Raw genomic sequence first — 14,169 nt, forward strand, 5'->3', positions numbered from 1 at the left:
ATGAGGCCAGAGCTTTGCAGTGATGCCAACAAGTGAAGCTGATGACAATCAGCAAAATAAACAGATTCCCTGGCGTTCAAGTTGAAAGACAAACATGTGGCAAGCAGAGACATTACTGTATGAACAAATATGCAACCCTTCTTTCCGGACATTGTTTTTTCTGTCTATACCTACATCTATATAGCATATCATTTTATGTAGAAAAAAAAAAAGCAGTACTTCGAACTACTACTACTACAACTGTCAGAGACTGCATACCTTAACCAAGGCTGAAAATTCCCTCCACATCATGCACAAACACATTTGTTCAGTGTGATTTCCCAGGAACATCAAAACCCAATTTCAAATTGATATCCATGTTTTCCCCCTCAGCTGTAAAAGGCTGATGGAGTATTGTCGTCACCCTGCCGGGCAGGCCAGCAAACAACGCTGACACCCATGTTTGTGGATGTGAAACTCAAAAAAGTAGACAGTGTAGGAGTTTCAAACTGATACCCGATACCTGGTCAGGGTAAGAGGTCAAGTTTTCTGAAAATCTTGTGAACGTAGAATTTTAAATTAATACCACAGGAGCATCTACCTGGAGACAGAGGGGGAGCACTGGCGGTTGTCAGCATTTTTTTGTTTTAGAGGGATCAGTGTTTCATTTGATGGCCATCTTTTGATGGCATGTTAATGAAACACAAATGAAATACAACTTTAGTAATATTTGTCCAATCTTTACACTTGCAGGACATCAGACATACAGGTTTAAGGTTTCACACTCCAGCATCATTCATATATTGAGTTCATTTGCAGCCACTGCCATTACAGAGCAAACAATTACTTTGGTTAAATTAATTAGGATAATTGGTTTCATTACAATTTAACACACTACAATGTATTCTAACTGATGTGCGCACACATTTGATTTATGCTGTTTTATCACTGATTTATAGAAGGTACTTTTTTTTTTTATAACCTGTGTGAGTGTCCAGCCTGCTGCTCCAGTCCCTCCTAGTTTTAGCAGAACAAGACTGAGGGTGGAGCTAGTTGTAATGTAGAGGCAAATCATTATGGACTGAACCATCTGCTGTCACAGTCTGGGGGTGACAGGATTTATTTTAATTAATTTTAGTCATTTGGTCTGTATTTTCCCCCTTTGTATTTAAAATGGTTTAATCTGCTAGTATATAGGTTGAGTTTGTTAGCATGGGTAAAACAATTTTTCTTGTTTTGGGTTTTTAATGGTTGTATCTCTGTCTGGATGACCTTTAGCTGAGTGGTCTCTTACAAGGGGAAGAAAAATCATGATTCAGTATATGTGAATTGAAGTTTGGTTTGACACTGAAAAACAGAACCCATGGCATGAAATCAACACGGTAACCTAAATGACTCTCAAACATTTCTAAAAAGAACATTGTTTCCAGTTGAGTTTCCAAGCAAATATAAAAAGATCTGAATACATATGGCGGTTTTTTAAAAAACAGTTCAGTTGGCAGTGGCTAAAATGCAGTTTCTTGCTTCTTTCCCATCTGGCTCCCACAGTTTGAGCCTATAATTACTTTCAGTAACAGTGGAAACAAGGAAGTAGGGAGAGCTTTCCAGGACTTGAGGGCACTTATGTTGCTCTTTTAAGGTGAACTTTTTTTTTTTACATGGACACAAATATCAGATATGCTAACCACGGACATGGCAAAAGAACAACAATCTTTCCCTAAATAGACTCACCTACCACTTTGTTAGGTACATCTTGCCAGGTTGGATCGCCTTTACTCATTTTTCACAGCATAGATTTACAAGGTGCTGCTGATAGCCTCACACAGTTGGATGTTAAAGAAAGTAATTTGAGCTTTGATTTGGCACATTATCCTCCATAAGATAATGGGGTACATATAAAAGGATGAACATGGTCAGCATCAATGCTAAGGTAGTCCGCAGCGTTTTAAGGATTGTCAAGTGGTAGTAAGGTGACCAGGATGGATCCATGCTTTCATGCTGTTGATGCCAAATTCTGACCCGACCATCCAAATGCTGCAGTACAAACTGAGACTCATCAGACCAGACAACATTTTTCCAGTCTTCTATTGTCCAGCTTTGGTAAGCTCCTGAAAACTCTTGCCTCAGTCTCCTGTTCTTTAAGCAGCACCAGGTATGCTGCTTAAATCACCTTACTTTCCATTCTGATGCTCGATTTGAACTTCAGCAGGTCATCTTAGTCATGTCTACATGGCTAAATGCATTGCACTGCTGACACATCATTGACTAAATAACCTAATAAAGCGGCAGGTAGTTTACATCTACGTTTTATCGACATAACAGGTAACATATTGGGTCAAGTGATGGGGACAATCACTCAAATCACATAACTGATGAAGATTTTACAGTAAAGTCACGGGCTCTTGTCAGACTATTTTCTGATTTTTAGTTATGGTTTTTGTAACACACTCTTTAGAACAATCCACGTACAGAATCAAGTTTGCACAAAAGATTACCACTACGACAACCTCGCTCAGACTAACCGAACACCACACTGCAGAGACATAGTGCTTCCCCTCAGAGCTTTGGTGAAGTGAGTAAAAGAAGATGGTGGAAATCTTTTGTCATGCGAAGTAATAAATGAAAGGCACAAGAAGATAGGCAAAACAGAGGTAGAGATTAAACTGGGTCAAATACAAAAGTGGGGGTGATGTGTTTCTCATTAGGATTCCTATTGCATTGGCAAGGAAAAGCCATAGGCAATTCCCTGTGTCCCAAAGGTAGAAATGGATTAAAGGTGAGCCCAACCACAAGCACACATGCACACACTCTGTGGTCTTCCATTGTGGTTTGCTACTCTGTTTGTCTGTATTTCAGATGCATTCTCTTCTGTGATAAATAAAACTGCTACATCTTTACACTCTCATTGGTAAAATGTTTAAGTCTTCCTTTTTGAGAGGCGTCCTTATTGTGGCTGACCTGTTCAGTGCGAAACTAATGTGGTTACTTTGAGAGAGCATTCTTACCAACAGCATGCTAAAAGACATCACACAAATAGTTTGGGACACGTGGGGTGAAGGGTGGGGCCTCACTTAATCAAGCTTGTTCTGGCGCATCCCGTTGTTGCTCAGTTGAATCGAGATCTTAGGAATTTGCAGGTTAGCTCAATGCCTCGGGCTCTTTGTCTTCCTCCTCAGGTCATTTCTCAATCAAACCGGGAGGTGTTTCTCATATTTCTAATGCTCCATACTGTGTAAACACGACAGACAAGCAAAGTCACAATAAAATAAAATAGAGTATGAAAACATGGTTAATAGCAATGTAAACCATGTTAAAAACCTGATTTAAAAAAACATAGCAAAACAGATAATTAAAAACAGGTAATGAAAGAATAATAAGATATTATTTTAACAAAAGGCCAGGCTGAACTGAAATGTTTTCCACTCAATATGATATTGGGCAGTTATTTTGAAGGATAATGTGTATTAACTTCATTCTGATGGCCATTGGAACATAAATTCTAGAGCACGACTGATATATTGGCCAATAATAGTTTTCTGACAATATACCACCATCTTTGGCCTATAAATCAAAATTTTAAAAGTAGAGACAGGAAAATTGTCCTTCAACCATATTATCAATGTTGTTTCATAGTGTGTCCACCAGAGGGCACAAACAACAACCAGGTCATCCAAAGTAATTCACAAATACATTACCATGATATCTTAGTACAGGCTTGTAAATAACTATACATAACAAATGTTTAGGGAAGTCTGTTTATGTTTCTTCTGTCAGAAAGAAAAAAATATAGGCCAGTATATGATATTTAAATTATACTAGATATTGGCATTGGTATCGGTCTCAAGACTCATATTGTTTAGGCTGTAATTAAAAACTGCACATAGAGAATCAACAGTGCATCAGTAAGTCGGCATTTTAGGTTAGTATCTCAAAATTTCAATTTAATATTTCAAAAAATTTAAAGATACACAGTAAGTAAGCTGAAATTTTGAGATAATAACCTGATAATAACCTGATATTCTTCACTGGCAAAAAGAAGCCCGATTAAAACCTGCCTGAAAAGGTTCCTATCGTCATCTTTGACGCATAAGTACCAAACCTCTCTTGTAGCAAAGAGAGACATTGTAGCACTTTGGACTGTTGCCACTGACTATTGACTATTCATTCATGAGGCTGAAAACGTGGGTAGCGAGCTCATATAATCTAGTTTGGAACTACAGGAACTACAAAGAAACGTGGCCGCCCAACCCCTGACCCCCTCTGCGTCATTTTGCCGGGAATGCTGCACCACGTGTCTCCAGCCGGTCTGCGTGCACCTCTGATTCATTACTTTTCATTCTGAAACGAGTCTGGGCAGGGAGTAGACCTCCAAGATGGCGGCGCGGTGGGGAACAGGCGAGGAGACTTTAACAGCGTGCAATATGGATTTTTTCCCTTTGGATACACTAGACGAGGTAAAGAAAATGTTTTATTCTTCATTTCCTAGCATCTGGGTCCACTGTTAGCAGTGTTTGGGTGACTTTTGGGGGGCAGAGTGCTCATCTGTACGGGATGTACTGCGCACGAGAAAGTGACACGTGGATGCAACTGTAGTATAACAACTATAACTCACTGAAAAGGCGCATCTTATTTAGTGATTATTGCAGCTTTATGACTCCGTGGTCTCATGTTTTGATAAATAATGCTCGTTGGTTAAATTTGCTTGCATTCATGGACGTTTGGTAATGCTAGCTGGTGAGTCAGTGTAGCTTGGCTGGCCGGCTGGCTAAGTGAATGAGGCAGGTTTTCTCTGACATAAAGCCAACAAGCGGTTAAATATCATCGTGACAGTTGTGCAGTGTTATCAGTAGTTGGCCTGATATTGCCTCCAGTTGTGTAGATGATATCAATATTACGCTTTTAATCTCATTTGCTGCACTTTTTACCCGATAGTCTTGCTCTTCATCCAGATACACACGTGGCAATAAAAATCGCATTAACCCTGACCGATTAGTTTACAGTCCTTCAACTTAATACATTATAGTATATATAATAACCACTGAAATAAGTGTTTTGTAAACAGAGTTATTTGCTCGACACTTGATCTGATGCTTTATTAATTTAGCTGTGCAGTTTACATGCTTTGCGCTAACATAGTGCAGTAAAGTGTCAACAGCTCAGGGATGATGATGATGGTGATGCTGTTTTATATTTAATATTCTACGTACTCTCACTCACACTGGCACTGCTGTTATATGCAAGTTTTCATTCAAACTTAACTCTGTGTACACATGTGGTTTAGTGGGAGATCACATGTTGGATTCCTTCACACATGCGCACGAGAGACAGTCAAATTAAAGCTCACACGCCGTTCCCTCGGAGTCCGCGAACTGTGGTTTTGTTAACACGTTGACGTGTTAATTTGTGCATTAAAGTGAAGAGTTTTGCTTTTTAGCCGCAGGAATTAAGCCAGCAGCAAGAAAAGAGCTGAAGGCCCTGCTTCTGGTTTGTTGTAGTGCAACACGTGGGTTTGGGTGGCCTCTGTCGTTGGACGGGGTGAGGCGAGGATCAAACATGTCTGCACGCTGTGTGCATGTGTAGATGGAAACACGTGGGGCTCTGTTAGACCACTGCATGGCGACATTAGGTTAATTTTGTCGGTTATGTTTCCAGTGACAGGAGGGCCCGTTTATAGAAGTTATTGCCATGTTTATGGTTCTGGAAGATTAGTTTTACGCCAAGTCAGCCAACATCACATCAAAGCATGCACATGCTAATACATTTTACACTGGTCAAACTTGTCTTTGTATTCACAGAACATGCTACTAGTATGTGCATAATTTAAGTAATGATTTAGGGTTGTTTTGTTTTTTTGGTTTTTTTTTTAATTCATACATTTATATTAATTGTAAAGCAGATCCAGTTGTGCTTATGTACAGAATAGCCTCTGCTATTTTGTTTTTCCTCCTACTTCAAGATGGAATTAAAAACATGTGCCCTCCTTTGCCCACTGGGGTTTCCTTTTCAGGCTCTTGTTTATAAATGCCTCACTTGAGCCACAGCCATGAAAATGAATGAGATTTGTTGACCTGTTTCTCTGTTTACCCTCTGTGCACACTGTTCTTTATGTGGTTTTTTGAAAGTTCACTTGTGATGGTGAGGCAGCCCAGTGGTCCATTAGTGACACTGCAATGGTGCCTTGCCTTGAAAGGTTTGGAGGAATGTGGAAGTTGTTTTTTTCACTTGTGCATATATGGGTTTGTTTGTTTCTTTTCAAAGCAACAGTTGGTTATTGATTTGACATTTGTTTGCTCTCCCCTCTTTAGACTGATGAGCTGAGCTCCAGAGAAACTCTGGAGGCCCTTCAAAGCTGCTTAGATCTGTCCTTCTTTGAGGACACACCGATAATAGAGGCAAGACTAACTTCACATTGTGTAGCATTGCGTTTTCAACTCCAAGGAGTTATACAATATTGTAAGCTCTGTATATTACACTACCTAATGTCCCAGACTGACCTAATTGTTTGTTTTGATCCTTACATAGTCTAAAGTCCCAGATCATGACAATGACGCCACGCTGCTAGCAGCCTTGACGGAGATTCTTGACAATGTAGAAGATGAGAACCTGTCTCCGTTTGACATACTGCCTGACTCAGACCTGCTGTCAGGTCAAAAGGGCAGGGAACAGTCTCCGGTTAGTGCCCAGCATTTGTACATGTGTCTTAAGTTATCTCTGCTCTCAACATTCCCCAATATGATCTTTGAGCACAGGACAGAGAGTGAACCTCTCTAATCTCTGTTATTCTGAACATACCTCTTTGCTAGTTTGTTAATGTTAACGTCAGTATTATTTTTTTTTGTTTGTTTGTTTGTTCACTCTCTAGCTCAGGAAATTACTGGGTTTATCACGTTCCCCTACAGAGAAAGACGCACCATCTAGGCCTTTATCAACTGGAAAGGTAGCGTCTTCCTATTTTATAGTAATATGAATAAGCTTGTACTGTAGGCAGATTTTAACCAGCTATGTTCCCATTTATACTCAGAGCCTCCCTAGGATACAGACAAACTCTCTGCAGAGGAGTGATGGGGAGGAAGAGGAAGACGGCTCCCTCACGCTGAGCCCAGTTGGGCCTGACTCATGTCCTGACGCTGACCTGCTAGACTTGGAGGGTCTGTCCCTCCTACATTCTCTTACCTTGGAGCAGACAAATGAAGATGTTGTCTCAATTAGCCTGGGCGACCTGGTCAGGCATATGCAACCCTACTGCTTGCCGGTATGTGTGGAGAATGAGGCAGGGGAACAGATTATGCCCGAAGGAGGCATAGTGCTTGAGGTTGTGGACCAGGGGGAAAATGGAGAACCCATCCTGGCCATCCCAGACATAAATCTTCCAGTTTCTCTAAAAGTTAAAGAGCAGCTTTCAGAAAAAGAGCAGAAAGTTTCAGATGAAGCAGAAGACAGTTCGGAGCATATAGTTGTTGATGATGAAGACGATGTAACGGTCAATGAAGCACCTGTGAAAATCACATCTCCAGAGACAACAGGAGTGTGTTTAGATGTAAAAGATGAGAAGACCGTTAAGAGCCAAATGGAAGAAATTAAAGAGAAAAGTCCATCCAGGAGGAAAAAGAAATGCAAGCAACAGTCCCATCCTCTTCCTGTGGAAGGAAGAGTCCTTCGGAGTAGCACCGCAAGAAATGCAGCACAGGAACTGCCCAAAGAGCCCAAAAGAAAATCTGTCAAAGAAGAAAAGAAACAAAAACTCCCAAAAGTTCCTCCTGCCTCAACCCAAGCTCCATCGCTGGTAAAACCTAAAGAAAAAGAGCTATGCCAAACTGAAACTCAACCTCAGACCTCCTCTACAGCAGTAATCAGTGAAGTGAATGTGCAACAAACTAAAGTTAAATCTCTGTCCTCTAGACAGGACACAGTACCGTTAAGTGCTAAACCTGGGAAGAGTGAAGACAGCTATTCACCCACAACAATGAGTTCTCAGGATTCCAGTGAAGCTTCACAACAGCCAGTCCAAGCCCCCACTGAGCTCGGGAATGTATCAGCAGCTCCCCCTGTTTCCCTCTCTCCGGTGTCTTCAGAGATCCCGACAGCTGCTCCTTGCTCTGTGACTCCCGAGGTGATGCCGAGTGCTAGTGAGGCTGTGACTCCAGCAGTCCCAGAGCCCAAACCCAAAGCACTTAGTTTAGAGGAGTATAGACGGCTTAGACAACAGAAAAGGCCCGCTCCAGTGGAAAAGCAAGGCAACAATAGCACCAAGTGGCCTAGCCTCCCAGAGCTTCCCAAAGAGCTTCCCCCTATTCCCTGCCTGCCTCACCCAAGCCCCAAGGATCCTCGACGTCCCATCACCCAGCCGCCGAAAAAGGAGGTGGAGGAGGTCAAACCTGCGTGGCAACCAAGAGGACCATGTGCACCACCCACCCCTGAGGCACTGCTGGTTCCACCTGCCTACATGGTTGCCCCTTCCAGCAAGGTTTCAGCTGCTACTGCAGTTCCTAAACCCCAACAAACACCCGAACCGCCCAGTCTGCCACAGAAAAACCCTATTCTGGTCCCTAATGTAGTTAAAGATTCAGCCATGCCCCAAAGCGTCACTACTCACCCTGCAGCACCTAATGTGCCTAAAAACTTTGGGGCTCCTAACACTCAGCTCGCATCTTCAGTACATGGGAAATGTTCTCCTGCTCTTACAGGAGGGATGGATGGAGTAGATGGAGTCCCCATCTCTAAGCCTGTATCTCCTAAGTGTGAAGAGCACACCAAGACCACTCTTAAAACCACTACAGATGAAATAAAACCCACTGCTGCTACTGGATCTCTTCCCAGTGTCCCCCAGAAGACCACTGTGGTTTCCCAGAAAGTGCCTGAGGTCACTGCTCTTACTTCCTTAAATAACATCATTGCATCTGATAGCAAGTCCTCCAAATCCACAGCTGATGGTACCCAGCTGTGTTCCACTCCAGCTGCTAGTCTCTCGGACTCCCAGAGTCTAAAAACAAAACCAGTTGTTGCTGAAACTAAAGAAACACCCACAATACCAGTGGAAGCCCAAAGAGCAAAGAGCCCCACACAAGAGCTGATTGAAGCATTCACAAGTGAAATAGGTGAGCTTAAAGTTAAATTTGTGTTTTAAAAGCTTTAGTTTGTTTTTAGGAATAGAAACATTCTCATACCACCTCTTCTTTCTTTTTTTGTTTTTAAGTATTATCTTTTTTTGACAAGAGTAATTCACTGATATGCTATAAACTGTTGTCAGTGCCACAGCTTTGCTGACTTGAACTCACTGTGCTTAATCTGCTCCAGATCCAATATTAGAAAATGAACATTGTCACTTTAGAAATCGAACCATTTGTGCTCTTCAGGACTGTTACGTACAATAATCTGTTTCCTGGCTGTCACCTTTTCAGCAGAGCCTTTGTCCTCTATGTCCAGTCTATTCTCTGTACCTCTGTAGTTATGCACAGTTTGAGTGTTACTGTGAAAAGAGCTTTTGTGTACTGCATTATAGTACATGTAATAGTTTAGGGGGGCTTTTTTGCCCACTTAAAGTGCCATGTTTTGGGCCTCTGCTGAACTACAGTTCTAAATAATACTTACTTAACTTAAAGTAAGCTTCAGTTCAATCTTTCACTTTGTTTTTTAAAACGAGCAGTTTTAACTCCTGAATCGTCAAGGTCACGCTCCCTTTTAGCCAGCTTTCTTCTGATTGGCTGCTTCTTGTAAACAACAGCTTTGAACAGCAGGTGGGTGGAGCTTCTGTGCTCACACCCCAGGTGGAGCCATATTAATGATGTCCACTATCAGTGAATTCATTCAGAGCCACGAGTAGAACAAAGTGTCTGAAGCAGTCTGAAGCCTGATCATTTGGGTTTACTTACACATGCTGACGTTATTAAACTTTGGCCATGTTTGAGCATCCACTATTGCTGGCAGTATATCTATGAGAGAAAATAAAGAAAAGCTCAGCAGTTTGCCTTTCAATAATCACGTAATGACCTTTATTTACAGGTATTGAAGCTGCTGATCTGACCAGTTTACTGGAGCAGTTTGAGGAAACCCAAGGTAATTAATAATGCTTCAGTTTTCTCTGTATCCACTCCATCTCAGAGGTTTCGTTTGAACGTTTTGCACACTCAGTTTTATTTTACTTGCTTGAACTATAATTAGATGGGTGTTTAGGCCAGTAGCTCAGTGTGTCACATAGTGAAGTACCAAGCTAAATGTGGTCAGGGGATCAGTTTTCCTGGTTTCGTAATGGTGCAATGTAGTATGCAAGCTTGCAGCCCATCTTTGGTTAGCAGTAGTGAAGTAGTGGGTAGGAATGGTGATTGACTTTGGGAGATCTTCCGAAGCTGTGTGCTTAACAGGGGTTCATGCATGAACTTTCTTTTTGTTTGCAAATCACATACAAGAACCATCTTGTAGTTGGTCTTTTACTATGGTAAATGGATGAATTCCAAGCTTGTGTGTTTCTACTCAAGACGTTTGTTTAAATTCAGAGATAGTGGGGCATCTCTGTTTTTATCTGTAACATTCCCCTTTAAGAGAGATGGATGCTGCAGGGGCCAGAGAAGCTGCTCTGTGCACTTGTCTGCTCAGCTACTGGAATTCTGCCCTGTCTGCAAATCCGTTTAACTCGCGCCCTTCTGTCTTTGTTTGGGCGGATGTACAAGGCCTGACTTATGTCAAGTGTTTTGGGGGGGGGTATGTGCTTTATGTAGCTGCTGACTATTTCCAGTCCTATGGAAAATAAACCCTGTACTAAAAACATTTCCACTGAGAGTTTTTAACCTCACTGCCATCTCTCCTGTTGACCCCTGCACTGATGCACTAACTTTTCTATTCCTTCCTCCTTCAGCCAAAGAGGAGCAATGTGTGTCGGAGGTCTCTGGTAGAGCAGCAGCTGTAGGAAACTCGAGGTGAGTTACCCTACAGCCCTCACGCTGCTCTGTGTGAGTGAGTAACTGTCTGTGAGAGTGAAAAGCATTTGATGTGTGTGACAGATTGTGTATGTGAGGAGGTGGTCCAAGTCCACCTCATGCCAAGACCTACCGCAAATCCTGCCAGTGTCTGGCAACACTAAGGGCCATCTCGGGCTGGGCTGAAGACCAGCCGAGGTTTGACCTACGCTGTTTACCACTGATATACTAACATACGCCTGTGCTTGCTCGGCAGTGTCGAACTGGTTCCAGAGAAGTCTGTTGTGAAACGTGTAAAAGCTAGTGACATCTCAAGTACTGCAGGTAAATGAGTGTTTTTGACTCGAACTAAAAAATGAGTTCATGAAGTTGCATAATTAAATACAATAAAGAAAAGTGACTGATGTTTACCTCTTCAAAAGTTTAATTTGGAGATGTTTTGTCTCCTCAAATGTTTCATTTATGTCAGTGTACACAGAAGTCTGAAGTACTCATGTTATTTTCCTCTGCTTCAGCTCTGACACCTCCAGCCACTCCTCCTCATCAAATGTGGAAACCCCTGGCAGCTGTGGCCCTGCTTGGGAAGAGCAAAGCCTCTGAAGCCTCCAAGTCGAGCCCCTCCAAAGTTATCCAGATAGAAGCTCAGCCTCTGCCCTCAGTCAGGCCACGTAGCAAACCCACGCTCGCTGCTGCCACTGTAGCCCCCGATTTGGCGTGTATGGATCATGACTATTGCCTTCCCAACAAAGGCACTCCCACTGCAGAGCCAGGCAAGCGTTGGAATATTAAACAGCAGTCTTTTATCACTATTAAACCCATCAGGCAACATACTCCAACCACTACACAGACAACCCCAGCTGCCCTGGCATCATCTCTCCAATCTACCATAAATCAGGTAGTTTTAACCAAAACACAAGTTTGTCCAATGAAGCCCCTGGAGCCCAAGGCAAATAGGTTGGACGAAAGCTCTGTTATGGAGACTCCAGATGCTTCTCCTACTCGGCTGGAGACTGAATTGAAAGAAAGGAGCCCGAGGAGAGGTCCGTTGGGAAGGTCGTACCGTCGCCATGCTGCTTCTCGCACACCCAGCCCCGGATGTAGTCCTGAAGAGAGGACCAGAGGCCGGTCAAGAAAAAGATCGCATCATTCTCCCAGTCCAATGTCCAGCTGTTCAGAGTCAGACTCCGATTCTTCTAGATCTCGGTCTAGATCACACTCTCCAACAAAGAAAAGGTTTGTCCCTTTGCAAAACGTGTTTGATTCAGATGCACTAAACCTCTTCACTGATGGGTAATGATTTCCCTTTTCCTTCTTTTTGATTTTTAGGTATCGTCACCAGAGCAGTTCCAGCTCCTCATCCCGTTCCTCCTATCGGCATTCTGTGTCCCGCTCTCCTCCCAGAAGGAGAAGGTATTCCTATTCTTCTTCTCGTTCTGGCTCTTGGAGTCGCTCCAGATCACGATCTCGGTCCCCTCAAAGACGGGATCAGTGGAGTAAAGGCAGACGATTGTACAGGTACAGTACTGTGACTTATCTAGGTAGCTGTTTCATTTGTGCCCTACATGTACTTTGATAAACCTTGAAATGACGAGTAAAGGCTTCATCTTTTCTTCTTCAGTCCCTCATATCGGCCCAGCTATGGTCATGCTCCAAAGCCAAATGCGGAGGAGGTGAAGCGACGCAAGGAGAAAGCCATTGTAAGTTAATTATTCCAGGTATAATTAAGTGAAGTGATTCCAGTAGTTATGATGTAAAGCTGATGGACTCTCTTCCAGGAGGAGCGCCGCGTTGTTTACGTTGGTAAAATCCGGGGAACGATGACCCAAAAAGAACTAAAAGAGCGCTTTTCCTATTTTGGCGAGATTGAAGAATGTACCCTGCACTTTAGAGACCATGGGTAAGTAAGCTCCTCTTATTATACATGCAAACATCTTACTTCACCATTTTTTTCTTAGTATAGAGCTTTTGGGAAGGTTTTGTAAATGAGAAACTTGCACTGTCTTTGAACCTTCTTGGTCTTGTCTATGACCTCTTAGGCCAAGCTACAGTGCTAAAGCAAATTCAGGCTTGTTCATAACTGGAGCTTCCTGGCATCACCACCAGGTGGCTCTTTTAAAAGCAAGTTACATGTCAAACCTATGTGCAAGTCCTGTTGCTGCCCTCTCTGCTCAAACTAAAAATGAGGAGAAGTTAAACTTTTGGTCATCTGCCACAGGGACAACTACGGCTTTGTGACTTATTACAACACCAAGGATGCTTTCACAGCAATTGAGAATGGAAGTAAACTGCGCAAGCCTGACGAGTTGCCGTTTGATCTCTGTTTCGGTGGGAGGAGACAGTTCTGCCAGAGCAACTATGCTGACTTAGGTATGCTTTTAAATTTCCAGATGCAAAAAAAAGTTTCTGCATAACTCTTTTTGGTTTTTTCCTCTTCTTATTTTTAATGCAATTCCGTCTCTATAATCATTTCAGATTCGAGTAGAGAGTACGAGCCAACGCCTGCAAAAGGCAAGTATCATGCACTAGACTTCGACACTTTACTGAGGCAGGCCCAGCAGAATCTGAAGAGGTAACAGGAGGCCTGCAGCAGGACGCAGCAGATATTTACCTCAGAGCTGACGATGGCTCCTCACCTGCAACACTGTTTACAGTTTAGTAGTTGCATTAGGGATTTGTTTTTATGTTATGTTGTTTCTGCAAGCTTACACCTTCTATTGAAGTGAAGATTTATAATGAAAAAAGGAAAAGGAGGCAAAAAAATTGAATAAATGGAATAAATACAACAATTTTTTAAAAAAGTTTATTTAAATGTACAATTGAACTTGAATTGTATGGAGAGGGAATTGTTTTTAAAAGGGTGGAATAAGTAGAATGGTGCTCCCTAATTATTGGGAGGAGGATGTATTGCATTGTAATGTATTACAGACCTCAATTAAAAAAAAAAAAGCAAAATAAAAACAGTTTTCTCCCTTCTTTTTTTCACTGTTTTTAGTTTAATTTTAATTTATAATTTGTCTGTGAGGTAATTGTTAATTTCATGGAATATATGATTGTTCAGACTCGGTGCTTTGGTTTCAGGGTCCGAGTGAATTCATCACTTCAAGTTTTGTAATTCTGAAGAAGAAAAGAGTTGAGTACAATAGCAGTGGCTCATTTCTGCCAAGTGTCCCAGTGGGCTGGTATACTAAATGAAAGAACCCTAGAACTGTTCAGCTAAATGTGCTTATTAATGTCACTGGTTAAACTTGAGATTTAACCGGTATTTCCTGCTGTGGTAATC

General features: G+C 42.1%; 1 protein-coding gene and 1 non-coding gene across 3 annotated transcripts; both read left to right on the top strand.

The window, feature by feature from the left end:
• Positions 1-4,267: 4,267 nt before the first annotated feature.
• pprc1 (PPARG related coactivator 1) lies at positions 4,268-13,849 on the top strand. Of its 2 annotated transcripts, none has more exons than XM_025897680.1 (14): positions 4,268-4,433; positions 6,285-6,371; positions 6,502-6,651; positions 6,842-6,916; positions 7,001-9,074; positions 9,979-10,032; positions 10,829-10,889; positions 11,143-11,213; positions 11,405-12,122; positions 12,216-12,404; positions 12,508-12,586; positions 12,665-12,786; positions 13,105-13,256; positions 13,362-13,849. In XM_025897680.1, exons 1-14 carry the CDS (start codon positions 4,353-4,355, stop codon positions 13,460-13,462), a joined length of 4,014 nt encoding a protein of 1,337 aa, XP_025753465.1. In that variant the 5' UTR covers positions 4,268-4,352; the 3' UTR covers positions 13,463-13,849. The 2 variants fall into 2 exon arrangements, with proteins under 2 accessions (XP_025753465.1, XP_003441136.1); XM_003441088.5 differs by having other exon boundaries at positions 4,269-4,433; positions 11,146-11,213.
• Positions 12,881-13,020, top strand: LOC112842055 (small nucleolar RNA SNORA50). The gene has a single exon (XR_003213647.1). It is a non-coding gene; the product is annotated as a small nucleolar RNA SNORA50 (small nucleolar RNA).
• Positions 13,850-14,169: the final 320 nt, after the last annotated feature.

Source organism: Oreochromis niloticus, linkage group LG13 (assembly GCF_001858045.2).
Source record: "Oreochromis niloticus isolate F11D_XX linkage group LG13, O_niloticus_UMD_NMBU, whole genome shotgun sequence".
NCBI classification, from domain to species: Eukaryota; Metazoa; Chordata; class Actinopteri; order Cichliformes; family Cichlidae; genus Oreochromis; species Oreochromis niloticus.

Excerpts from the sequence above, each read along its gene's own strand:
- pprc1 (XM_025897680.1), top strand. The coding sequence starts at position 4,353 with ATGGCGGCGCGGTGGGGAACAGGCGAGGAGACTTTAACAGCGTGCAAT. Across the intron at positions 10,033-10,828 it reads GCAGTTTGAGGAAACCCAAG|CCAAAGAGGAGCAATGTGTG; the intron begins GTAATTAATAAT and ends TTCCTCCTTCAG. Across the intron at positions 11,214-11,404 it reads TGACATCTCAAGTACTGCAG|CTCTGACACCTCCAGCCACT; the intron begins GTAAATGAGTGT and ends CCTCTGCTTCAG.